This window comes from Paroedura picta, chromosome 5, assembly GCF_049243985.1.
Source record: "Paroedura picta isolate Pp20150507F chromosome 5, Ppicta_v3.0, whole genome shotgun sequence".
Classification (NCBI taxonomy): domain Eukaryota; kingdom Metazoa; phylum Chordata; class Lepidosauria; order Squamata; family Gekkonidae; genus Paroedura; species Paroedura picta.
In genome coordinates, this window is record NC_135373.1 from 81,471,561 (window position 1) to 81,498,397 (window position 26,837).

Here is a 26,837-nt window from a genome sequence, read left to right on the forward strand (position 1 = left end):
AATGAAATACAAATTGCTGTGATGATTCAGTAGTAACTGTACATGAAAAGATCTGATGTTTCATTTCACTTAGTTTTATAAGAAGACCATCTGTGTTTCTCTCTGAACTATATTTTATTGCATTAGAAGACAAAGCAGTTTCTGGTTATTGCCAATGTTTAATCATGATCAACTGTCACACTTTATTTAACTTTAATTCTGTGAAAAGTTTTCTATAACGTTTGAGGTAAGAATTGGCATGTAAATGTTCAGATATATAAGAGGAGAAGCATAATCCTTATCTATTACCATTTTATCCCGTTTAAAATCTGTCTCTATTTTCTACTTTGTACTTATGATGAAGTAGGCTGTTTCCAATGAGAGCTCACCACATAGTAAAAAATAGTTTGTTTATTTATTTATTTATTTGTGGATTTTTTATACTGCCGGCCTCAGCGAACTGGCACATGGTGGTTTACAACAGTGTCATAAAAACAATATACAATATAAAAATTATACAACCCGATTAATAAAAGTTAGCAATCCCCCCCCCAACAACAAATAAAATGGTGGTACATAAAAACTCCTCTTTCCGCAAACGAGCTGTTGGAATCAGTCAAAAGGACAATATAGATATTAAAATAAAATTAAGTTAAATAATAACAGGGGGCTATCCTCTAATGGCACTGTGTGCTAGATCCTGGGGGCCAAGGGGGGGACCCGATCTTATAACCTGGCATCCTCCACTCGGCCTCAACCAAACGCCTGGTGGAAGAGTTTTGCAGGCCCTGTGGAACTCAGAGAATCCCAATAGGGCCAGCAGCTAATCTGGGAGCTCGTTCCACCAGGTAGGGGCCAGGACTGAAAAGGCCCTGGCCCTGGTCGAGGCCAGGCATACCTCCCGGGGCCCAGAACTGTCAGCAGATTCATACCCGCAGATCAGAGTGCCTTGTGGGGTCATAAGGAGGTAGGCATTCCCATAGGTAAGTAAGGCCCAAGCCATGTAAAGCCTTAAAGATTAAAACCAATACCTTAAACCTGATCCAGAGGCAAACTGGTAACCAATGAAGATGTTTCAGTGAAGGCTGAATGTGGGCCCTCCAAGAAGACTTGGTAAGGCCCCATGCAGCTGCATTCTGTACCAGCTGCAATTTCCGGGTTAAGGATCAGGGTAGGCCTGCTTAAACCGAGTTACAGACATCTAACCTGGAAGTTCCTATTGCATGGATCACAGTGGCTAGGTGTTCTGAGGACAGGTAGGGCACTAGTAGCTGGGCTTGGCGTAGATGGAAAAATGCCATCCTAGCTACCTTAGTGACCTGAGTCTCCATAGACAGGAATCTTGGCTTGGGGTACATATTTAGTTGCACCCCATCCAGGCAGGGAAGACGCACTTCCTGTCCCTGTCCCTGTCCCTCTCAATCCAGCCAGAGGATCTCCATTTTGGAGAAGTGGCAAATGTTTCTGAGGGGAGATCCATCCATCAGGAGATAGAGCTGGGTGTCATCCGCAAACTGGTGACATCCCAGTCTGTAACTCTGAACCAACTGAGCAAGAGGGCGCATATAGATATTTTGAAAAGTGGGCGAGAGCCCTGCCTCCTGTGACACCCTGCACAGTAGTGCAAAGGGGTCAGATAACTCATTACCCACCGCATCCCTCTGTGACCTGTTCTCAAGAAATGAGGCCAGCCACTTAAGGGCCATTCCCCCTATCCCTGTATCAGCAAGGTGATGGACCAAGAGCTCATGATCAACCACATCAAATGCGGCCGATAGGTCTAATAACACGAGAATGGCCTACCTGCCTTGATCCAGTTGGTGCCAGACATGATGCATCAGGGTGACCAGCATCCACTCCATGGCCAGGACTGGTATGGATCCAGGACCAAAGTTTCATCCAAAAATGCTATAAGTTGGTCCCTTTCAACTACCTTACCCAGGAACGCAAGATGCGATACTGGCGGGGCTCCTCGGGTCCAAATATGTTTTTTTTCAGGAGAGAGCAGACCACCTCTGCCTTGAGCCATTGATGGAGCCATTGATGATGTGATAGCTGGCGGAGCCCCTCAGGTCCAAACAATGTTTTTTTTTCAGGAGAGAGCAGACCACCTCTGCCTTGAGCCATTGATGGAACTCCCCGGTTGACAGGGAGAGGTTCACAATATCCCTCAGGGGATCACTTATCCACCAGTCGCTCAAGATGGACAGAGCCACCTGAAACCATCAAACCTAATCTCCCACGACAGCCACAGAGCTTCCAGTTCACATTCTTTATTAATTGTAGCAGTAAGATCATGGCAGAGTGACAGGACCTTATCCCCCCAAAAGCTCACTAAAGCCTCACATCCAAGTTCCAATGTACTATTATTGTGGCGCCCTTCATTGAGGGCAATCAAAGATTGAACTCCAAGATGTGATTTCCGCCATGAAGTAGAAACGCCTCACAGCTTTCACCGCTATCTCATACGCCCTCATAAGCATGCAATGAGATGTTCTTGCCACTTTGTCACAAGTCTTCTGCCACACCCGCTCTAGCTGTCTAACCTCCCTCTTCCTCTCCCGAAGCTCCGAGGAAAACCAAGGAGCCAGTTTGAGGCGAAGGTGAAGAGGGTGCTCAGGAGCAATCACGTCAATGGCGGCTGACAGGCGGGACTCCCAGTCCTCCACCAAGGCCTCCAACGAGTTGCCGGAGGTCATCAGGTCCTGCAGAGCATTCAGGAATCCTTCAGATTCCATAAGTCTCTGTGGGCGGACTAAAATACGTCCATCACCCAAACAGGGAGGGGGTGGCATTCTCAGCCAGGCATTCAGGGATGCTGCCCCCTCCGTGTTTGTGTGATGGACGTATTTTAGTCCCCCAGCAGAGACTTATGAAATCCAAAGGATTTCAAGATACTGGATGATTAGTAGTGTTCTTGTTGCTATAGATTTTGAAAATCCTTATTTACTGCTTCGCTATAAAAAAAGAATGTTTTAGGAGGAATGTTCCTAAAATACATGGATTACATTAATAAATTGCAATTCAGTTATTCCTTCAGCAAGCAACATCATACTCCAAGATTTCCAGGCAGGGTCTGGCAACCAGGGTGGGAATTATGAGTGCTGGAGGTCAGGATGCCAGAGATGCCCCACGTGGTGACATTACTTCCAGGCACACAGGGAGTGGAATCAGCATGTTGGGATAGTGACAGCATCTCTCTTTCCCATTTGCTATCCCAACAGCCAGCTGAGGAGCAATGGAGAAGCACCCACTGGGAGCAGGAGTTCCCCAGCTCCAGCAATGAGTTGGCAAGCTTATCATATTATTAGTATTGAATAGGCAATGTGTGCTCAGTACCTAAGGCTTATATGATAATACTACAAATCAGGATGCTAGAAAAATTAGTAATATTCCTAACAAGTATACCAACCACCTGGCAGTGTCCAGTCAAAGGGAGAAGGAAACAAAACTGAATTCATAAAACTATTAATTTGGCAGTCCAGGTACAGGTACAGAATAGAAAAGGAAGGTGAGTCACATATAAAGGCCAGAAACAGACTCATAAGACATGGATATGCTTCTTGATGTTTTGGGTTAGCACAAAAAGAAGGAGAGATTGCTCCTGCAACTAAAGACCACTGCCAGGCCAGATGGAAAAAGTAACTACGTTTTTTTTTTTTTTTTTGCCAGAATATCTAACATGTATTAACTGAAAACAGAATATTCCCTAAGCACTTTTGGAGAAAACAGTTTGTAAAATGAACAAAGTAAATATTGATCAAAGATATAATTGCATTGGATAGTATTTGACAGTATTTCTACAGAGTGTTAAACAGATCCAAGCAGTATTGTGGTGTTTTATTATGTTAATAAATTGTGCATGTTTTTTTTCTAGGATTTAATGTGGGAGTTTTAACATATGCTGATGTGGGTTAAAATGTAGGCCTCTGAGTAAAATGTAGGCCTCTGAGGGACCGCCTATCGCCCTATGTCCCCCACAGGAACTTACGGTCTGCGACTTGTGGGGATTATGGAAATTGGGGCTGAAGCCTCAAGTCCAATAGACAAGACAGTAGGGCAGTAGATACATCATCACACCTGTTGACATCAGCAGCAGGTGAGACATTGGGATGATGAACCAGGAAAGGACAGGCTAAACTAAAGCAATCAGTCCAGGCCCTGGCAGACAGCACTACCCAAACTGAAGCTCCTGAGCAATCAACCTGTCCAAGCCCCACAACAGAAAAGAAGGCTCAAGCCACTGCTGATCAGTATCATCAGATATTGATCAGATCTGGCAGATCTTGACTTTGAGTGAAAATTTGGGGAAGGGTGTCTTAGGTACTCACATGTGTAGCTACAAGCCAGCAGGCAAAAAGGCATACTAGCTCACTTACACAGGCACAAACATGAGCACACGGTCCCTTGCCATTTACATCAGCTTCCAATCTTCCTGTACTGATGGACACTCCTAGTATATTTCAACTGGGAATGGAGTACTGGATGGTATAGGCAGAAGGTAAATTTGCTGAAGTACTTCTGAGGAGAAGGTGGATGGCAGATGGTGTGGGGATAGGGAGGCACTCAGTGACAACTGGGACACAATGCACTTTTTTGTTTACAAGAAATACCCTGGCATACCTAGTCTGGAAGGCTAGATCGGTAACTTGATTTGTACCCTTTTGTTTACCTGGAACTATGGTTTTACCTTAATCCTTGACCATTCAGAGTTCAAATCCAAAATTTATCTTATCATTTGTTACTGGGGTGAAGTGTTACTTCAACACAGGTCTCTGAATCACAACACAAATAAAACATACAACAGAACATTAGTTCTCTATCTCAAAAGCTATGGCATTGCACTGAATGGTAATTTATTAAAAGTAAACCTATCCTATGAAAAATATACCCAATTATATTTTTGATTGGGCACATGTTCGGAAAACCTGTACCTGAGGTCATTAACCCTACATCCTATGATAACCCCAAATGTACTACATTGGCTGAGGCCAAAAAATACACTATTTTATGACTTTATCGCAGTTTCTTTGAACTTAAATTGCAATGCATGAATACATCCTAACTTCCTTCCTTTGCTACTTTTGTTTAATAAGAATACCAAGCCTGAGAATCATACAACTAACCACAGCTAACTTTTAAAAACTTTTTGGTCATTCAAAAGGGGTTGTCCTTTTTTTATTCTAATGGACCCATATGGCTGCGATTAATGGTCAATTAACTTTGAAACTTTTGCCCTTTTTCATTGCAAAACATGAAACAGCACTACCCCTTAGACTGGGGGCGCAAATGCGCACACATGGCAGTTTCACGCATGCTGGTGTGCCGGTGGCCGCACTCCCCCTCCTCCCGCAGCAAGAAGCTTGCTGGGCCGCAAGCTAATCGGCGGCTTCGGTGGTCGATTTGCTTGCGGCCTGGCAGGCATCTTGCTGCGTGGTGGGGTGGAGAGAGGGAGCTGCAGCCCGCTGCCGAGGCTCTCACGGCCCGCCACCGGGCCGCAGACCAGCGGTTGGGGACCACTGTTGTAGAGTACTAATATCAGAAGGCAATTTCAACAGCTGCCACTTAATTCACATTAGGAAGAGTTTTAGTGTCATGTACAATCATGTTCTATGCTCCTGATAAAACATGCAATGGATATTTTGAACCTTGAAGGGAAACTGCTATGCCAGCTATAAGAACCAAATGACATCTTCTATATTCTAAATCAGTGGTTCTCAACCTTCATAATGCCGCTTCTCTAAAATACCCTTCCTTGATGACAATGTATTGTTGTTAGTAAAAAACAGTGCTGAAGTGCTCATGTTTTTTAGCTTCAATTTTCTGTCACATCTCAGAGAAATATTTCTTAGCTGAGATGGCCTAAAACATCATACTCAGCTTTTTACTACATTCCCTTAAAGACTGTTAACTGTTTAAAAAATCCTATGCAGAACATTAAATGTGTTAGTTTACAAATATTTTGTCATGCACCATGCTAGAATATATTCCAAACATTTTACTGTTGCCTTCCTTACTTCTCCTTAATTCATCTTCTCTAGCTGTTGATCACCTGCAAATATTTTAATGAGCCCTAAAATCTGCAGTGTTTCCCCGCATTTCCAAATCCAAAAAACATTGCCTCATACAACATGGTAAGACTAGTTATGGTAGTCATCTGAACACTTCACTTCAAATTTGACAGTTTTTGTCAAAGCATTGCAGAAAATTGAATTCACTTTTCTGTATTTATACACAAGGATTACTTTAAGGCAAAACATCAAAGACTTGACAAAAGGAAAATATTAGTTCTACTGATGATGTGCAAATAACAGTGTGACTCTTGAAAGAAACTGTCTTTGGATATAATAAGAAATACCACTGTGAAATCCCTGAAAAATACTTTCGGCTTCAAAACCCCCAGAAGTGGCACAATTGTGCAGAATATGGTTGGGAAGCATAACTGTATACACGTTCACGTGGGGCCCCTCCCTTCCTGATCCGTCCGTCCGTCCGTCCATCCATCCATCCATCCAATTTATATACCATCCTCCCTGAAGGCTTAGGGCAGTATACATGGAACAGTAACAGGGTCTGCAATAGGGATCTTCTCCAGCAGGCATTCAAGTGAGGTTAATCCGACCTATAAACATCTGGTGGTCCCCCTCAAGTCATACCCTCCATCTGAACGTTTCTGACTTCCCTAGGGGTTCTATTAAAGTTGTTCTATTGAAATTGTTCAATGAGTTAACTATTGTAACCTGTTAAACCACACAGAGCTGTAAAGAATGGGCAGTATACAAATCCAAATAAATAAATAAATTTATATTAACTGTTAGTACTGTTATTGATATATTGTTGTGATTGTTATTCATGTATGACATTCTATGTATTCCACAATGTTCCCATATAAACTGCCCTGGGTCGTATGGGAGGGTGGTATAAAAATCTAAGGAATAAACAAACAAAGAAACAAACAAGTAGATAGATAAATAAAACAGTACAGATGTAAATAAAATAATTAAACATGGAAAAGTGGAACAATAGTGGGAAAATGGAACAATAATGGAAGACAATAATTCATAACTGGAACTTGTTGGTGGGCCCATGAGTGTTTGGTACAGGTATTAGCTTCAGTTTCATAGGAGGGGAGGCTCAGGGGCCCAGTGGAAAAAGAAGGAGCTAAAGGACCTCAACCAAAAGCCTGGTGGAGAAGCTTCCTTTTCCAGGCCCTGTGGAACTGTTCTATATCCGTCAGGCTCTGATCTCCTCTGGGAACTTGTTCCACCAGGTAGGGGCCAGGATGGAGAAAGCTCTGGCCCTGGTTGAGGTAAAGTGAACTTCCTTGGGGCCAGGGATCGCCTGGCAGTTGGAAGTGGTGGAGCATAAGGCTCGTTGATGGGTATAGGCGGAGAGGCAGTCTCTCAGGTACACTGGGCCTTGACTGCATATGGCCTTAATGGTAATTACCAAAACCTTAAGTCTGATCCAGAATTCGACTGGAGGCCAGTGCATTTGTTGGAGAATAGGCAGGATGTGGGACCTCCAAGGTATAGCTGTGAAGACCCTGGAATTTCAAGCATCTCATCTGATTTGGCTTTGTCTATCACAAGTCACATCCTCACAACCAGCCAAGCACAGCAGAGCAAAGAGATGCAGAAGACTCCTCTGAGGAAGAGGAAGTCAGCAGACCTGACCTCAATCTACAGCCAGTGGCAAAGGTGCTGAATGAGGAGGCAGTCTTTGCAGGGGCAGACATATCTTTAGCCAGGAACACTGTGCCCTCAGCCCCCCAGCCCTGAGTTGGCAACAGAGAGCCAATTGCTGGTCAGTCTACCTCCCCACCCCATCATAAGAGTTCAGAAACACCATATGAGGAAGGTGAGGGGAGAACTTCAGTACAGCAGGTGCAGTACCTGTCTGGCAGAATAGCACCAGCCCAGCTCCAGCAATGAAGCTGAGTGCTTACAAGAGCAGGACTACAGTATCTGTTGTGTGCATGACACAATACAGGCTGCTGAGTAGCGTGGTGCTTAAAAGCAACAGAGAAGAAAGTGGCTGTGTGGAAACAACTTGTATGTTAGCTACTGACCTCACTGCCTGTGCCTTTGCATTCTTGTCCTAGATTGTCCTATGGATTCAAAACCATCCTGTGCTTGAATCTTGGAACTGTATTCTGACACCTGGCTCTGGAATTGCTCTACAGATTCTGATGCCTAGAAACTGTATCTGTGTGGATGCCGTAAGGACACTGGCCATCAGGAAACCATGTGCCAGTCCTCCTCCACCTCTCTTCCCCACTGGACCCATGACTTCATTGGCAAACCACTGCTCTACATTCCTGCTCTCACCAACCCCCTAACATTTGACATTTGAAAAAAACACCAAGCCAGTTGGTGAAGTGGTGGCAGCACATACTGCTCGGCTCTGCTTCCCTCATGTAGTGGCTTCACCAATCCACACTGAACTGTAGTTAAAGGAAGAGGGGGGGAAAAAACACCATGCCTCTTCTTTCTCTACTTCCATCCCCCCACTATTTTACCTCAGCCTCTTAGTCCGGGGGCTCCCTCCCCAGCGGCCTGACGCGGCGAGAGGCGCTTCGCGCCTCTCGCCGCATCAGGCCGCCACCAGACAGAGCCTCCGGCAGTTGCGCAGAGCGCGGCTGCCGGCGCCTCCCTGCCGACGCCGATGCGGTCCTCCCTGTCGCCGCTGCCGGGGCCTCTGTGCCGCCACTGCCGCGGCCTCCCAGCCACCGCTGCCGGGGCCTCCCTGCCGCCGACGCTGCCGCAGACAGCCGCCGGTACACGGAGCCGCCCCAGAGAGCCGTCGCCGCGGGACACCACGACGTGTGAGTTCCTCGCGCCCGCTGTATCCCTCCTACAGCGGGCTATCTTTCTAGTCTTTTAATAAAAGAGGCAATGTCTCCATATGACCTATAGTTTAAAGAAAAATTACTGCATTCAAAGACACAGGGTGTCTATACTCTACCGCAGCTGCATCCTCTATCCAAATATGATATCTTAAGCTACCTTGTAAAATTCTGGTTGGCAGGCCATTAAGGTGCATCAACATAAAGGCATGTCTTTAGGAAGGAACAATCAAATATGAGCAGTAATCAGAGAGCTCTTCAGGTGAAAGAATACCAACAAATTGAGTAGAAAAAATATGTAATGCTCTACAGATTATACTGTTAGAATTGTACGCAAACAGATTTTTCTTGATCATGCTTCCTGTCTAGTAATCCAAGGAAAGATTTGAGGAACTGTAGTTATTGCTTGACAAGTTTATCTAACTCTAACTAAACCAAGGTGTTAGAGTATAACATTTTAACTTTGAGCGGTAAAACCTCTGACAGGTGCGAGCTTCAAGAGATAGTTGTCTCAGTTCAGCTCAGAGGGCTACCCCTACTACACAATTTGGAATTCTGCAGATGGAACATAGAAATTTAGGAAGAATTAAATCAAAGGACTCCAATATTTTGTCATTCCAGATACCAGCCTCATATAAACTTTGTGCAGCCACCTTGATATTAAATATGTTTGATGGCAACTGGGATATACTGAGCTCCAGATGAATAAAGAAACGACAGATAATATGTGATGCTGCTGTAGCTAATCTTTCAACATGAGCAGCAGAAGAAAGTGTATAACAGAAAGAAGTAATTATGATATGTACTACTATCTAGAAAACAAAGCTTGGCTCTGTTTGCATTACATATGTCATGTTTATTTTCAGCGGCCAAATAAATTACTTCATAACTCTCTAGACAAAAGATTGCATCTCTAAACGATACACATTAGAAACTTGACGAAACTGATCTTTCCATATCTTCTCCTTCCTTCAGAAGTTCCTTAATATTAGCAAAATGCCAGTGTAGAGGTCTCAGGTCCCTTGTTGGCCAAATGCTATGCAGCAAAAGCGACTGCCTTGAGAAGGAGGAATCAGGCAAAATCACCCCTATATCCTTCTGCTAATTGTGCAAGCTTTCTGTCAGCACAAGAGGGAAGAAGGGTCAATTCTTTTGATTCCTCCTGCTTGTTCTAGGTGCCTTTTCCTCATAACATTGGACCCATAAGGCTCCCCAACACTTTCAGTGATCTAAAGGGGCTCCTGGGAGAATGGAAATGCTGGAAACTATTGTTACCACACACTCTCTCTCTAGATCATCAGATCCAGCCCGCAGAAATAACAGAAGCCAACACACATGATACAGAAGGAAATTAAGCACCTGCTACAGGTCCCAGTAGATAATCTCTTCAGATTCTGCTCTCATATATTTACAATAATTTCATGGTTGGGAATAAACCGTATAAAAATCATTCAGTATGATTACAATATGGTAAATATTCCCATTTCTACAATGTATAACTTCATATTTAAGCATACATATAGTAATTACAATAGCACCTTCCACACATTATCACTTGAGTTCCTTATAGCAAAAATAAGAATTCCCTGGAGAAAAATCAAGTGTGCTAAGATCCAGCTGCTAATGACCTCATCAGTTCAAAACTCAGGAGACATTAATGTCAGAAATTAATATAACTTACTGATATTTCAGTAACCATACAGTTCATCAGTAGTGAATGAATTGTAATCTACAGTCTTTTGAAAAGCTGGTTTCCAATTGTTATTTCATACTTGTATTTTTCTACAGATTTAATAAAGATTTAATAAAGATTAGTATTAAAGCACCACATGGAATAAGGATCTTATTCATTATTACTGGAAAAGTTATTTTCTCATTCCAGCACATTTATTTTGTAGTGCAACTTTCATTTCAATTCTTTTTTTTTTAATCATCTATCACATTAAAGATATCCAGCTCCTCTACGGCTTTACAAGATCTGGAGAGTCCCTAATTTTGAGAAACATAAATTGCTTCAATTACAAAATTAACTCACCATCTTAAACTTGAACTGTAGCCAATAAAACATTTATTCTAGCATAGTGCTATTAGTTTCAATACATATGACAACTGATCCAGATTGCATAGATTGTGACCTAAGCAGTGGGTCTTTAGGGCAGTGGCCCCCAACCTTTTTTGGGCTGGGGACTGGGGGGGGGGAAGAGGGAGGCATGGGGACCAGGGGGAGAGGGTGGCACGGGCACCAGCACGCCGATGACTGCAAACCAGCAGACGTACCTCCCTCCCTCCCTCCTCCCCCGTGGCACGGCGCTCACTGCGCCAGGAGCAATCGGCCACCTCCCGGTGCAGCGAGTGCCGTGCTTCAGGGAAGGTCCACAAAGTACCATAATGCAAAGTTTTGTTAAGATGTGGAATTCCAAATGAAGTAAAAAATGCTGACCATAAACTCTGTGGCTGAGCAAGCATTTCTTCTTACTTTGTCAACTAGCCAAATAAACAATGAATGGTTCACTTTCCCCTCTTTCCTGCTTGAACATTTTCCCTTGCAAATACATTGTAGCTTTGAAATTTGACGCAACTTCAGGTCAGTTTTCTTCCTTTTTGAACATTTTACCTTGACATTTGATCCTTATCAAACAGAGCAGACATTATAATTAAGTAATTGGATCAACCCGGAAGAAACATTCCCCTTTACCTCTCCTATTAAAAGATAAATACTGTAGTGCTCCCACCTCCTTGTGGAATTCTTAATAGCAATGAAAAATAGAATTCTTATAAGATCTATCATTTTAAATACACTTTAATCTCCAGGTCATCTTCCTGGAAAAAGGATTGAAAAAGGATACATATTTTTGGCTATTGCACAATAAACTTCATATGCTGACTTGAGACAGAAGTGGCCTACACCCACTATTTCTTTGGAAGACTCCTTCTAAATGGAAGAACTCTTCAGGGTAAAATACTACATCAAATCCTCACATTAATGCTTACAGTACTGTGGTCAAATAATCAAAGATCAAGTCAAATACAGTGGTTTGAATGAATCGGCAACAGCATGTATGGTGCCAATAGTTTTGTGACCTGATCCTTCGAGATATTCACACCATAATTCCAGATCCAGAATTCAACAGGTTGAGTGGCCAGTGCCCTGCTTAGTAAGGTGAAGGGGAAAAGAAACTAGCAATTGTATTAAAGGAATAGGTGCTGCTTTCTCTGGAGAGGGTGTCTGTTGAATCAGAATATGTAGAAATATGTAGAAATGTGTGATGGCACTGAACATGCCACTGATGCACCTAAACACAAGGATAAGATCCTAAAATAATTAAATATTTTAAAAGTGATGTTGAAGTGCTACTAAACAAATTATTCTTGTAAATACTAGAAGCCTGCTAGTGCTTACCTCAGGCCATTATAAAGTGAAAATGAACCTGCTATTGGACCCAGGATGTTACACAACTCAGAATGGTCAGAATTACCTGAAATCTAACTTTATTTTTTAAAATCCAGTTTCTAGCATATGTTACTAGAAGTTAGCTCTGCTTTGTTTGGGAATATGAGAACTTAATTTGTTAATGAAAAAGAGACTCGAAAACTAGAATCTACCATTAATGGCTTTTTTCATTGCAAAATTTTTAAGTACTTACAGGAACAATTTTCAAGAGGCAGAGTTTCCCAAAGAAGAAAACTATTTAAACTACCATGCCGCATTGTGTATAATGCTAAAACCACTGACCCAGGAATAATTGCTATTCATAATGGTAAGAAGATTATGCTAATACTGAAAAATTATATACAATCAGCCCACATGGAATGACAACAGTGAAATTAGCTGCAGCCCACCAATTCACTATACATTTCTGATGAAGTCACCCACTTCCACTATAGAGAGAAATTTTTATATTTTGCAACAACACTGTCTGAGAACTCATTATTGAACCAATGAGTTTTAGCCAATGGATGCAAACTTTTGTGTGTGTGTGCATGTCCCCCCCCCCCCCCCGCCCCAGCACTGTCTTGAAACTTTGAAAAAGCTGGTGCAATGGCTGGAGATTTGGGGTACTGCCTGGAAAGGGGGACATTTGGACAGGAAGCTCAGCAGGGATGTCATGATGTTTCCTTCAGGGGAACTGATATCTGTAATCTGGAAATCAGCTTTAATTCCAGGAGATCTGTGGGTCCCAACTGGACCTGGGAAGCATAATCGTGGAAAGATAAAATGTGGTGATGCCAGCAAGGGGAGGAAAATATGTACTAGTACCCTTCCTTGCTCTTCCATTTGTAGAGTTTCTGCAGTTGCAAAAGTTTTTATTGATGGAAATATTGGATCCAACCCAACCTGTCTTTGCACAACCTGTACCCAGGCAAAAAGCTGTTACCGACCCTGCTTTGGGTCCAATGCTTTCTCTCAGAAAAATGAAGAATGTCCTAGTGGAGAAACAATCTTTCTTCCAGTGGAAGTTTTCTCACTTCTCAGAGGGAAACTATCACATCCAACCCATAGTCTTCAGAGAAAACATACTATTTAAAAAAATAATTATAAACAGTAAAGGGTTTCTTTACAACTTGAGGAAGAGAGAGAAAACAATACAAAGTATGGTTGTTTATCAGCATTGTTAACATGTAATAAATTATGAATATGCCAATATCGCACTTTTCAGACATTGATCAGGAGCAGCAACAGACTGCAAGAATTAGGCAACTGATGATCGGTAATTTTATGAAGTGGTTCTTGTTGGGTGGTATTCTGATGAGTGAAGAAAGAAGAAAATAATGTGGAAGACTGGTCCTAAGGAAACTGTATTTAATTGCACAATATTAATAGCAGGCTAGAATACTGAATTCATATAAAGCACTCAGGTAAAAGTGACTTCAGTAAAATAATGTTAAAAAAACCCTGGAGATATTCACTGAATGGAAATAAAACTAGTTTCCATGTATTGAAAAACTAAAGTGATAACATTCCAGATTTGAGAGGTTCAAGACAACTGAGTTACAACTGATCTCTGGCAAGTTCTCTTTCTTCCCCACTTACTGTTGCAGGACCTTCCCTCAAACCACCTGCCTCCATGTTTCAGCCAAATGAAAAATTAATTATGAGCTGTGTAACTGATTTCTGAAAGGAAACTAATTTTTCAAACTAAGATGTTCTTGACATGTTCATTAAGGGTGATTTTTTTTTAAGTCCACTGCCATTTAGCATAGTAATAACCATTTGCTGCTTTCCTAGGGCTTTCATATTTCAGTGCTACAAATTCCATGCCTTCCTTTGCTCTCAGGCACTTACTGTAAGTAGAAGGCTAGGGGATATTTTTCCCACCAATGGTATCCTAATAATGTTGTCTCTAACTCAAGATTGCACAAATGTGTCTTACTGTTACCTGTTCATTGTCTCAAGTTTAACATTAACTCATTTTGTAATACATAAGGCAGTGCTTTCTTCAAGGAGGATTGGAAGCAGATGCTTTATATTCCCACAATAAAATTAAATAGCATTTAAAGTTTTAAAGCATATGAAAAGCGATGTGTTGTCTCAATATAATGAAATATGCTTAATATCATTATCAAGGCAGTCAACTCTTTCCAAAAATCAATATTCCATTAAAAAAATTAATAATAGTAGTAAAAATCTGGGCTCCAAAGCTATCAGGCATTTTCAGTATTTGGAGAAAAGCTCTTTATAATCTCTCAAGGGTGTTTACACACCAGCAATGTGAATAAAGCCACCCTTAGTTCAGGATTTTCCTATCACCAAGCTTTTACCAATATTTAGCACAGAATGACACAAGCAAGACCTCTCCTGACCAGTGAACAGGAATACAAACCAACAATATCCCATAATAACTTCAGCACTTTACTTGAAAACACATTCTCTTTTGAGCAAAGAAACCAGTCAAAAAGCACAAAGCAGGACCACGCTGCAATGTGAACACAGCATGGGGCATTGGAGGCTTTTAGCATCTACCTGTATATCTGTCTCCCTCCCTCTCTCCCCCTCTGATACACATATACATACATACATATATATATATATATATACACACACACATATTCACAGAGCTCTTTGTTGCCTGACAATAAATTGTAAAAAAAAAGGCAGTCAGATGTAAAACCATTAGAATATGTTTATGGAATGCTGCAATACAGCAGCTGAATGAACAATAAGGAAAGCTCCATACCTTTAGTAAGTCTCCTCAGAATTTGACAACGACATTTAAAAGAGACAGCTATCATTCTTGCTTACTGCCTTCAGCAGCGAAGTATACTCAAGGCTCTGCTTTGGTGGATGCAGCAGAAGCATATGAATTCCTCGCGCACATACCAGAAGAAAGGTAGTCCCAGTGGGGAGTGACAAAGCTTAATTCCTCTTGGCTGATGCAGAGATCAGCTCCATGTCATCCGGCAAAGCTGTGTCATTCAGTACTACTACTTCTGCCGCCACTCTTTGCAGCACCAGATCAATGGCTTTGAAAAAGCAATATTTCTTTTAACAGCAGCGAAACATCAAATAGTATAAGATTCTGACAAAGGTTCTAAATGGAGCTCTGCAACAGACTCCCAGGCTTCTGCACTGTGCTGTGAGCTCCAGTTTCTGTTCTAGGCAAAGGGGGATTTTCCCCTCCTCCCCCTCCCCCTCCCCCAATCCTTTAGATATTTAACTCCCTCTTACTGTTGCCCACCGAACAATAACGAGAGAAAACACATAATCCTTCTTCAATAGGAATAGCACATTCTTAAATTGTTCTGCAGTTTAAAACATGGATATCAGTATGAAAGGATTCACTGATCTTCCCAGGGAGTGAGGGGGAGGGGAGATAAAAGAGAAAGGAGGAAACCTACACGCCACACAGGACTGGAATAGGAAGGAAGGGGGCTTTCTAAGTAGGTACAATCATGAAGCAGCGTAATGATGATACACAGAAGGCACTCAGCAAGTTAGGCTGTTTGGGGGAAAGAGAATGCAACATAAGCTTTTACCATACTTTTGGCCGAGACCAGATGTAATCTACAGCGACCAAGGGCCCCTGCTCCCCCCCACCCCCCCCTCAGAATTCAATCAATAAGCCACCCCCCTCAGAATCCCATCAACAAGCCCTGGACCTGTTTGTGTTATGATTGTTTATTGTTATACTGTGTTGTGTTTGGTTGCAATTGTTGGTTATTGGTGTACATGTTCTACAGACTGTTTTATGTATGGTTCTCTGTTATAATGTAAACCGCCCTGAGCCTCCGGGGAGGGCGGTATAAAAGTATGATAAATAAATAAAAATAAATAAATAAATATCTATACCCCTTTTCCTATTCAAAAGAAACAACCATATCTTACCAGATTTAAACACACAGCTACATATTATTTGTATATTTGTATATTTCATCTATCCAAAACAAATGAACTTGGTATTTACATTGCATTCAAAAAATAATGATGTGAGACTTGGCACTGACAGGTTAACCAAGGCTTTTCTTGTTGGAAGGATTCGGCTCTGAAACTTTAAAGGTTGGCCAGAGATCCCCTTTATGGTCTGTAGGGGACTGCATAGGCACAGGATAACTTTTCCCCCTTACATTTTATAAGATGTGAGACTTCCTAGGTTATAGAAGGTTAGCACTTTAAAGTCCATCTACACTAAAAACCAGACAAAATGAAACATACTCGTGTAGTTCATTTGCTTAAATGTTAAGCTCTGCAAGCTGAAGCTTAATATTTTTAAAAAACATCTGAAGTCATTTTAAAGGGTATTTGAGCTTTGGAAAGTTTTCAGAAAATAGCACCAAAGTTGTGAAACTGCCCCCAGAAGCTTCATTCTACATGTTATTAACATATTACATACTAATTTGCATTTTCAGATGATCTCAGAGATTATGGACTTGGCTGCTTATGGCTTTTGAGCTTAAAATCTAAATACTGAATAATATTAAATTATTTTAATAGTGCAGCTGCTGGAAGACAGTGCAGCTGCTGGAGCAAAAATATTACATTGTGCACACTCCAGTTTTCAGGGCTATTGTAACTGTGTTGTGTCCCTTTGGAGGAAAGAGCATGGGATGCTGATGCCATTTATGTATATTTGCAGTAAATGTCCAAGCAAATTTCAGGCAAGCCTTTTAAAGGTGTGTGTGTGTTTGTTTTTGTTTTTTACAGCCAGAAGTATATGAGGGGAATAGGGAAGGAATTGTTGCACAGAAGGGTTGATTGGCTAATGGCAGCTTTCCTGATTCCTCCAAGGAATCAGATGGGCTGGAAGACCTACCTCTAACCATACAGGTACATACACACATTTCCAAGGCAAGCTGTAGAGCAGTGGTCCCCAACCTTTTTGAGGCTGGGGACCGGCAGGGCAACTGCCCACCTGCGCGATGCGCTGGCGTGGCCCTGATTCCCTCTCCCCCCCCTCCCGCAGTAAGAAGCTTCCCGGGCCGCAAGCTTGCGGCCTGGGAAGTTTTTTACTGCGGGGGGGCAGGGAGAGGGAGCCGCAGCCCGGCACCATAGCCTTCGCGGCACCGGGCCGCAGCCCACGGGTTGGGGACCACTGCTGTAGAGAACTAAGAACAAGTCTTCTGGCCTGTTTTTTTCTAGTAAATATCATCTGAAATAATTGGAGTTGGGAAACTACCAGGTAGTTTTTTACTATGTTGCCAACTATGATGTAACTATGATGTAACTATGATATTGCCAACTATGATGTAACTCTATATTTCCTCCCTCAGAAGCAAGATTTTCTTTGTTTTGATTTTCTGAAGAATTCTGACTGTCCCACTTTGTCACAGTATGATATTTTGCTGCTGATTCAGTTTAGGGACCTGAGTGAAGGGTCGATAATGTAAACCAGTGGTCCCCAACCTGCGGGCCCGGCCTGGTGCCGGGCCGTGGTTCCCTCTCCCCCCCCCGCAGTAAAAAACTTCCCAGGCTGTAAGCTTGCAGCCGGGGAAGCTTCTTACTGCGGGAGGGGGGGAGAGGGCATCAGGGCTGCGCCGTGCATTGCGCATGCGTGGCCAGGCCGTGCATGTGCACATGTGCCATGCACGACTGAATAGCGCATGCGCAATTTCGGCTGCACATGGCGCGTGCGCGGACCGGCCGCACATGCGCAATGCGCGGGTGCAGCCGCACATGCGTGATGCACGGGCGGGGCAGTTGCCATGCCAGTCCCCAGCCTAAAAAAGAACAGTGATGTAAACAACTGAAATGGTACGCAAGGTGTTTTGAAATTCCAAATGAAAAAATATTGTATTCAACTTAGTGGGGAAAGGTCAAGTGAAACCAAGGATAACATTTCCAAGGTAACTCCATATGGAACTCTGATGTAAATCAGTACACGCACAAACTTTAGTAAAGATGTTTCAGGCTACTGAGAGTTTCATAAGCTTTTGACAATGACTTAGGATTTTCAAAATAAGAGGCTTTTGTTCCAGTGTTTGAGCATTCACTGACTCATTTGGTTTACTGGAGACTGGAACACTCTATTCCATAACCAACCCCCTTCTCTAAATACACCAGTACTTTTCTTTAGCTTTACTGACCAGGTTTCAAAAGGCAGTTTCTAACCACACCAGACCAAGGATCTCTCCACTCTTGAGAGCTATCTCCCTGTTTTGACTGTGTAGGAAAATTTCTTCTCTCACTAGAAGATCTATCCCCTTTTCTGACATAAATGGAAGTCTTCTCCAATCCACCTAACCCTCCTGACAACCTCCCCCAGTACTCCATCTATGTTAAACTACTCTTAGTCAGGGCTGAATTCATAGAATCATAGAGTTGGAAGGGACCATACAGGCCATCTAGTCCAACCCCCTGCTCAACACAGGATGAGCCCAAAGCATCCTAAAGCTTCCAAGAAAAGTGTGTATCCAACCTTTGCTTGAAGACTGCCAGTGAAGGGGAGCTCACCACTTCCTAAGGCAACCTATTCCACTGCTGAAGTACTCTGACTGTGAAAAATGTTTTCCTGATATCTAGCCTATATCGTTGTACTTGTAGTTTAAACCCATTACTGTGTGTCCTTTCCTCTGCAGCCAACGGAAACAGCATCCTGCCCTCCTCCAAGTGACAACCTTTCAAATACTTAAAGAGGGCTATCATGTCCCCTCTCAACCTCCTTTTCTCTAGGCTGAACATTCCCAAGTCCCTCAACCTATCTTCATAGGGCTTGGTCCCTTGGCCCCAGATCATCCTCGTCGCTCTCCTCCTCCTTTCAATTTTATCTACGTCCTTCTTGAAGTGAAGCCTCCAGAACTGCACACAGTACTCCTAGTGTGGTCTGACTAGTGCCGTATACAATGGGACTATGAATTATCCTCAACATCCAGTACAGAAGTCTTTCTCTGCTCAACTGATGCTAACCAATAAGATCCCTTGGAATGGTCTGTCACTCAGGGCTCTCTGGCTCTGTGAAGAATTAATCCTTCACAGTTCTTTATCTGTTTACATAGCACTTCTAAGCTTTTTCAAAGTGCAGTCTGTCACACCAACCTTAACTGATAATGAAAAAAATAGATATTTCTTGGATTACCCTGCAGACCACATTTTAAGACAGGCATTACTGTGTTAATATTATTTTGATTAATTCTCAATCACTTCAACTATATCTACTATGCAAGCACACCTAACTAACTGGAAAAATGTACAGGGCTCAAGACACAGGCAACAAATAGTCAGCGACAGTAATAACTAAAGTTCTTCTCAAAATCTTTGCTTAAATTATCAGAATTTCCTGGTTACCACTACAACATTATGACCAATGGTATCAAAGGCCAATAGACTCCAAGTTCTACCCTGCTCTACAGCATCAACTTAAGCTACAACTGTAATCCCAATGACATGTTCAGTATAAATTAATTTTACCCCAGAAAGAGTATCCAGTCTTTCCCAAGAAATGTGTCTGTTTCGTCAAACTCATTATTAGCATGCAGTTTCCAAGGATTCCAAGGCTTCCAACAGTATCAGAATTCTGATTCTTGAGGTAGTGTTGTAATTTTGTAAGCAAAAAGTTATTTATCTGAAATCTAGCCTTCCTCCAACTATACCACTATCTAGATTAGACTGAGATATAATGACATGCCCAAGGCCACAGAGCACAATGCAACATGCTGGAATCCCACTGATTGCTCTAAACTCCTACATAATTCAAGCTGCTACCCAGAATGCATTGTGTGATCCAATATCTGCAGCCAAGTCCCCCAATGACATAGTTTATGCTCCAGTCCCACAGTCAGGGACCCACAGCCTGAGAAATCTGCATCTGTCATTCTCATAATCTCAGACCCTCTCTTGACAAAATGAAGAAATACATAAACAAGGCATCTTAGGAATCACTCATAGCTAAACCAGGAAAGTAGCAGAATACAAACACTTTTACAAATGTTATTTTCAAGAAATGCTTTTTCACACTAGTCTGCCACTGCTTACAGAAAACCAACCAGAAGTGATCACTCATCAGCAATAATAAATTACAATAAATTACAAAATAAATTACAAAATGCCAAACCAGGAACTAAACTCATTATCAGCTCTGTTCCAGATGAACTAAGCCAATGGTGCTATGAGCTCATTTGCATAGACCTGTTACGATAGGTACCATCAATACTAAGGGCCATTCCGCATGACTTTAATATAGCACTACTTACATTTTGTTTTTGCCACTAAAACTGCGTTACGCATGATGTCGTGAGCAATCTGCAACACTCCTGTAACACTAGCGCCAAAATCGCTTCATTGTTGCAATTTTCGGGGAATCGGGAAAAGTGGATTCACCCTCAGAAAATCACTACACTCTTGCCAACAACCTGCAACACTTGCGAAAAAGACCTGTGCATTCTCAATGTAGCGGTTGCAACAAAGTCCCTCCCCCTGGCTCCCTCCTCCGAACTTCTAGCAAAGCGATCGCCATTTTTTCCCCCTTGGAGTGGAGAAAGCAATGAACCAGCGAGGCTCCATTCACCCAGCGAGGCTTCTCCGGCTACAGTCCCTCCACAGAAGTGCTTTAAAACTCCCCTAAGTCCGCAAGCACAACACAACCCCCTGTTCGCTAGTTCCCTTTAATTTCAGCCAAAAATCGTGCCCGTGCGGGGTGGGGATTTTTTTTCTACTTGGGGGAGCGTGGTAACGATGAATCGCCAGCTCACATGCCAGCTAGATGGGTCTCTCCGTTGCAACTAATCAAAGCATATTCGTTGCAACTGTGTTTTTTTTCGGGGGCTTTTCGGGAGCATTATAACAACCGCCCATTGGCTGTTCCGTTTGATTGACGGCCAGGGGCAGGAACACAAAGCACAGAAAAAAATTGCTTCCTTTCTAGCGATTCCTGCGACTGGAAACCTGTGGGGAATGAATGAAACGCTACTGGATTCCACTACAAATGAAGGTATGCGGAACACCAAGATTCCACTATTTAAAATAGCGTTTCCACTTTGTGAAAGCAATTGGCAACATTGGTCCTTGTGCGGAATGGCCTTAATAGTTTCCTTCTACAGTTTGTATACCATAGGCTGTACAAAAATTTAGTTGCTATGAAGGTGGATAAATGAACAAAAACTAGTATTGAATATCAGCATACAGAAATAGTTGGGAACTATTTCAGACTCCCACCACCAAACTTCCACAAGAAAAGTTTCAAAATGAGGTCCCAGCATAAAGTTCTTCCATTAAAATTAATAAGCAAATATAATATTGTAGAACTTTGGAATTGATTTCCTAGCTTCAGAAATAAATTGTTCTATTTCAGGAGCAAATACTATCTTGCTATGCTAATTTATAATGAAAAAGGTTTAGTGGGGTACCCTGCTGTCCTGGCTGAGATGTGGAGGGCCCCTGACCTTAACTGCACTGGCCTCAACCAAATACCTGCTGGAAGAGGTCTGTCTTGCAAATCCTGTGGAATTGCGGAAGCTGCTGCAGGGCCCTCAGCAGCTCATTCCACCAGGTCAGGGCCAAGACCAAAAAGGCCCTGGCACTGGCAAGGCCAGGCATACCTCTTATGGGCCAGGGACCAACAGCAGATTTGCACCTGCTGAACATAAGGCCCTGTAGGAGGCATAAGTCAATAGGTGGACCCTAACATATGTGGGGCCCAGACAGCAGATGGCTTTGAAGGTTAAAACCAAAACATTGAACTTGATCTGAGATGCATCTGGCAATTAATGCAGCTGCCTGAGCACTGGCTGGATATGGGCCCTCCAAGTTGCACCCTAGCAGCCGCATTCCGGACCAGCTTCAATTTCAGGGTCAAGGACAAGAGAAGGACAATGTAGAGTTAGTTACAGAAGTCAATCCTGGAGGTGACCATCACATACATCACTGTGGCTAGGTGCTCCAAGGATAGATAGGGTGCTGGTAGCCTCAGTTGGCATAGGTAGAAAAACACTAGGTGGGCTACTTTCGTAACCTGTGTCTCCATCGACAGGGATATGTCAAGAATTATGCTCAGTTTCCTGGCAGTGAGCAAAATGTTAAGCTGCATCCCCATCAGGATGGGTAAACACAGTTCCTGGTCTGACCCATTCCTACCCAACCACAGGACCTCCATTTTGGAGGGGTTGGGTTTTAGACAACTCTGCTCAAGCCATCCAGTTACGGCTTCCAAACATCTGGCAAATGTTTCTGGGTGGGGGAGTCTGGGCAGCCAGCCATCAGGAGACAGAGCTGGGTGTAATCTGCATATTGTCACATAATATGTACCATACAGATTTTCTAAATGCATGGAGTGCCCCCCCATCTCCACCCATTTTTCATTACAAGTATGTGGACATTCTGAAACAATGCTATGTATATTCAGAATTTTGAAAAAGAGATGCAATTATGTATGCATGAGAATTGCTTGCCACACTAATACATCCATTCATCCAGCCAGCTAGCTAATTTAAGTCTCGGTCCAACAGATACCAATCTGCTTCATTAACTCCTGAGTTTTGTTTTATGTTTTGAGCAGTTCTAAGAAGAAAGTACAAATTGCTTTAAAGTTCTTCTGTGTATATATCAATCTATTGAATGCACTTCCTTGTTAATTGCTAGTATCAGCAAGTCTTCTGCTCATGTTTCTCTGCAAAAAAGATCCCTTAGATTTTCAGTGCTGGAGAATCGTTTTTGCAACTAAGGTAACTCTGCCTATTTAGACTCTCTGTCTTGATTGTAGCAAACAAATGCATGGAATGTATCTAAATATAAACTGATTCACCATAAAGGATAGTTCTATGGGAAATATCAGATTTATTATACAGAAAAAATTGATGTAACCCACGCAAGTCTCAAATATTTGATTCAATGAACGCTTTGATGTCTTCTAGGAATGTTGTGATGCAGACTGCACCGAACCCGTATGTTTTGTGAATCTGTGTTTTCTGAAGTATGCAGTTAAAGGACAAATTGAGTCCCACAAACCATTATTTTAATCAGTCTTGAGTCCACAACTCAAAATTCATATACAAAACCTTTGGAAATTTCATATAATTAATTCCATTTATTCAAGTTATTTTGATGATTATTTATATCAGCTCTCAATTTGCGTACTCATCACTACATATAGGTCTATTATCTTTTGCATTTTACTCATGCTTTGAAATACATCTGAGAGACTATAATTTAAAGAATTGCTGCTGCCTTTCTTTAAGATTATAGTTTATGCAAACCATAGATAATTTTGCATATGTTGCTTAAGTACTTTTTTGAATATGGATTACTTTGCAAACTCAGGACTTTTATGACAAATATTGTACATTTGATTAATGACTAATAATCCCAGTTCTCATTTTGATAAAATGCAGCATCATTCAAATTTCATATGATTTAAATGTATGATTGAGGGGGAGGGAGTTTGTAGTGACTGAGACAATGATCGCATAACACTAAATCTATACTCAATACTATTGCTCATAACTGCTGTTATACCCTTTAATATGCATAATATTAAAATATTCTCATCTGCTCATAAACTAGGGAAACGATGCAGTAGGCAAAGGTGGGATGAGTCTCCTTATTATCCTGTATGCATCATCATGATGTGAAGAGCCCTTTGGATCATGCATTCCCTTTGCATCACATTCACTTTGATTTCCACTTTCATAGGAAACTATTATTTGTAATCCAGGGCTGAAAGTAAGCTTGTACAGATTGGTATAGAGTATCAATAAGAATCTTCTGCTTCAAGCCCCTAGGGGAAAAAAGAAGTACCAGTAAGAATTTATTTCAAGTATTGTTAAAATCACTGGAGTTTGTGAAGACCACAAACTACACCTAGCAATCTTTTCAACAAACCTAGTTTAAAGGGGAGACTATAAACCATAAGTAGCACCTCTCCCTCGTAACATGGCACTGGCTGTGTCAGCCTGGAATGGTTGATTCGGATGCCGCCGCAAACAACCCTAATATTGGTTACATCAATAAGGGCACTGGACTCTTCAATTTTGGGGAGCATGAATTTGGTCACAGCCTTTATTCTCAATTGAGCATGACAAGCATGAGTGACAGATCCAGCCCTCTTGTGGTCAGCTGACTGCAAGGCAGCCCCTCAACCAGTTTTGTTGGATAGCAAGCCCAGAATCCCAGATGTAAAGGCCTGCTGATTAATGGGAGATGGCAACTTGGTGTTCCCCTGCCACCTAGAGATGCCAGCCTTCAATCAGGCTCAGCATCCACACAGCCCCTTATGGGGGGCCTCAGTCCTAGGGAGTCCAGGACACAAACTTGGTTATTCCATGAAAGGATTTGCTCCTTGCTTCCAATCCGCCACTGAGCCCAGAAAGGGAGAAATACCACTCCAAGCTCCCGCCACTGCTAATTCCTGTAGCCATTGTAAAATACCATGCCTAAGCCCATGAAGCCAAATGTCCATCCCCCATTCTGACAGGTGAACACCACCACTCCGATATAATGCCCACTGCCTATAGGAGATGTCTGGCGAGGGCAGAAGCTGAGCCAAGTCAGCCCAGCCTTTAAAAGGATGCCAGGCTCAGCCCCTCCAATCAATGCTGCCATTGTGATGCCCAATGCCGCCCAGGGGATGCCAGGGCTGGCAGTCCCAACTCCCATCTTCCAGGTCCTTTCCCGGCACTGGATCCCCCTGCAGCAGCAGCAAAGGCTCCCTTGGGTAAATCTCAGGGGCTCTTCCATTTACTGTAATGGCAACCTATAGGCTGTTGTCCAACCTGAATAATTTCAAGTGGATAACTATGTTTGTCTGAAGACAATTTGAATCCAATGGCACCTGAATAATTTCAAGTGAACAGTCGTGTTGGTCTGAAGAAGTGCAACAAAATTTGAATTCAATGGCACTTTAAAACCAACAAAGATTTATTCAAGATGTGAGCTTTCGTGCATGCACACAAAAATATTTTTTGTTGGTCTTAAAGGTGCCATTGAACTCAAATTATGTTGTACAGCCAGAGTTATGTCATTGTGTGTTTTTGTATCACTTTATTCTCTTCAAAATTTTTATGATAAAAACAGAGATGTTATTGAACATTGTAAACAGTTCTATTCTTAACACAAAATATTTGTCTGAGCCTCTCATCTTCTTGCCTCATTATACATTATTGGATGTTAGTCTTTAACCCTAAAAGTTTATTCTATATAAATATCAGAATGTTTAAACTCACAACGTATCTTTACTTATTAAGGAATAGCTGCAACTTAAGTCCGTTCAGCCTTGTTTACAACTTAGTTTGTTTATGGTGAATATAAGCCCAGTTTACTAGAATGTTTGTGTGATCCCTCCTCCTTCTGTTACATTTACAAAAGAATTACCCTAAACTACTAGTGGATGTTGTTTATCTAGATTTCATTAAGGCTTTTGACAAGGTTTCCTATTATATTCTGATAGTTAAGCTGAAGGATTGAAGACTGGATTTTTGGATGGTTAAATGGATAGGGAACTGGCTAGAAAACTGCACCCAAATAGTGGGTGTCAAAGGTATTTATCAGAGTGGAGGGAAGTGAGCAGCAGAGTGCTACAGGCCTCGGTACTGGGTCAGGTACCTTTCAACATTTTCATCAATGATCTGGATGAGGGGGTAGAGGGACTCCTCATTAAATTTGCGGATGACACCAAATTGAGAGGAATAGCAAAGATCTGAGCACGCTGGAAAAGTGAGCAAATGAGGACAAGATGCAATTCAATACAGAGAAGTGTAGAGTTTACATCTAGGTCAAAAAAAATGTGAAGTATGTATACTGGAAGGGAGACACCCTTCTGAGGAGCAGTGTGTGTATGAATGTAATCTTGAGTACTTGTGGACTGTAAGCTAAATATGAGCAGACAGTGTGATGCAGCGGTTAAGAAGGCAAATGCAGTCTGAGGCTGTGTCAACAGAGGCATCACATCAAAATCACAAGATGTCATAGTCCCACTGAATGCAACCTGGGTCAGATCACCTAGAATACCGTGTGCAGTTCTGGAGGCCTCACTTCAGAAAGAACATGGACAAAATTGGAAGGGTTTAGAGGGGAGCGATGAAGATGATCCCCGTGCTTTAAACTCCAAATTACTAAAAAATGTAGTGACAGCCCCAACTCTCACAGGTATGTAGAACTGCTCTGGGGCTCCCTGTTCCCTCCCCCTCCTTTTCTCTCTCTGTCAGACAGAAAGACAAACACACACACTACTCCCCCCCCCACTTCTCCCTCCTCCCTCCTTTCTTCTTGCTTCCCCGACCTCCTCCCTGGTCCCTGGTTCCTCCCTCTTTCAGACACACACAAACACAAGCAGGCTCCTTCCCCCCTCCCTTCTTACCTCTTGAGGCAAGAGGACCCTGGCCTTTCCTGACTGCTTGGCCATCACCCCGGCACCTGGTGGCTTCATAGGCAGTGCCTGGCCCACAGAGACTGCAGAGGCTACACGGCTGCCACCCTGGCAGCTTTGTGGCCACCTCCCTAGCCCACAGAGGCTGTACGGGTGATGACCCACCCTCTGGCGTTTTCATAGCTGCTACCTCAGCCATAGCCTTGGCCTCTTCTGCCAATCCCCCCGCCGCCGCTTCTGGTGCACTCCCTGGGATGGGGCTACAGACATCACATCCATAGTCA

General features: G+C 42.6%; 1 protein-coding gene across 15 annotated transcripts in view; it reads right to left on the reverse strand.

The window, feature by feature from the left end:
* GRIP1 (glutamate receptor interacting protein 1) overlaps positions 1-26,837 on the reverse strand; it is a 380,704-nt gene that overhangs the window by 140,685 nt on the left and 213,182 nt on the right. Inside the window, exon 1 of one of the 15 annotated variants that reach the window (XM_077338731.1) lies at positions 15,004-15,423. The exons of the other annotated variants lie outside the window; for them this stretch is intronic. Coding sequence (XP_077194846.1) covers positions 15,004-15,058 — 55 coding nt within the window. The 5' untranslated portion in view covers positions 15,059-15,423. Of the gene's footprint in view, positions 1-15,003; positions 15,424-26,837 lie in introns of those variants that run through there. 15 annotated transcript variants of the gene reach the window in all.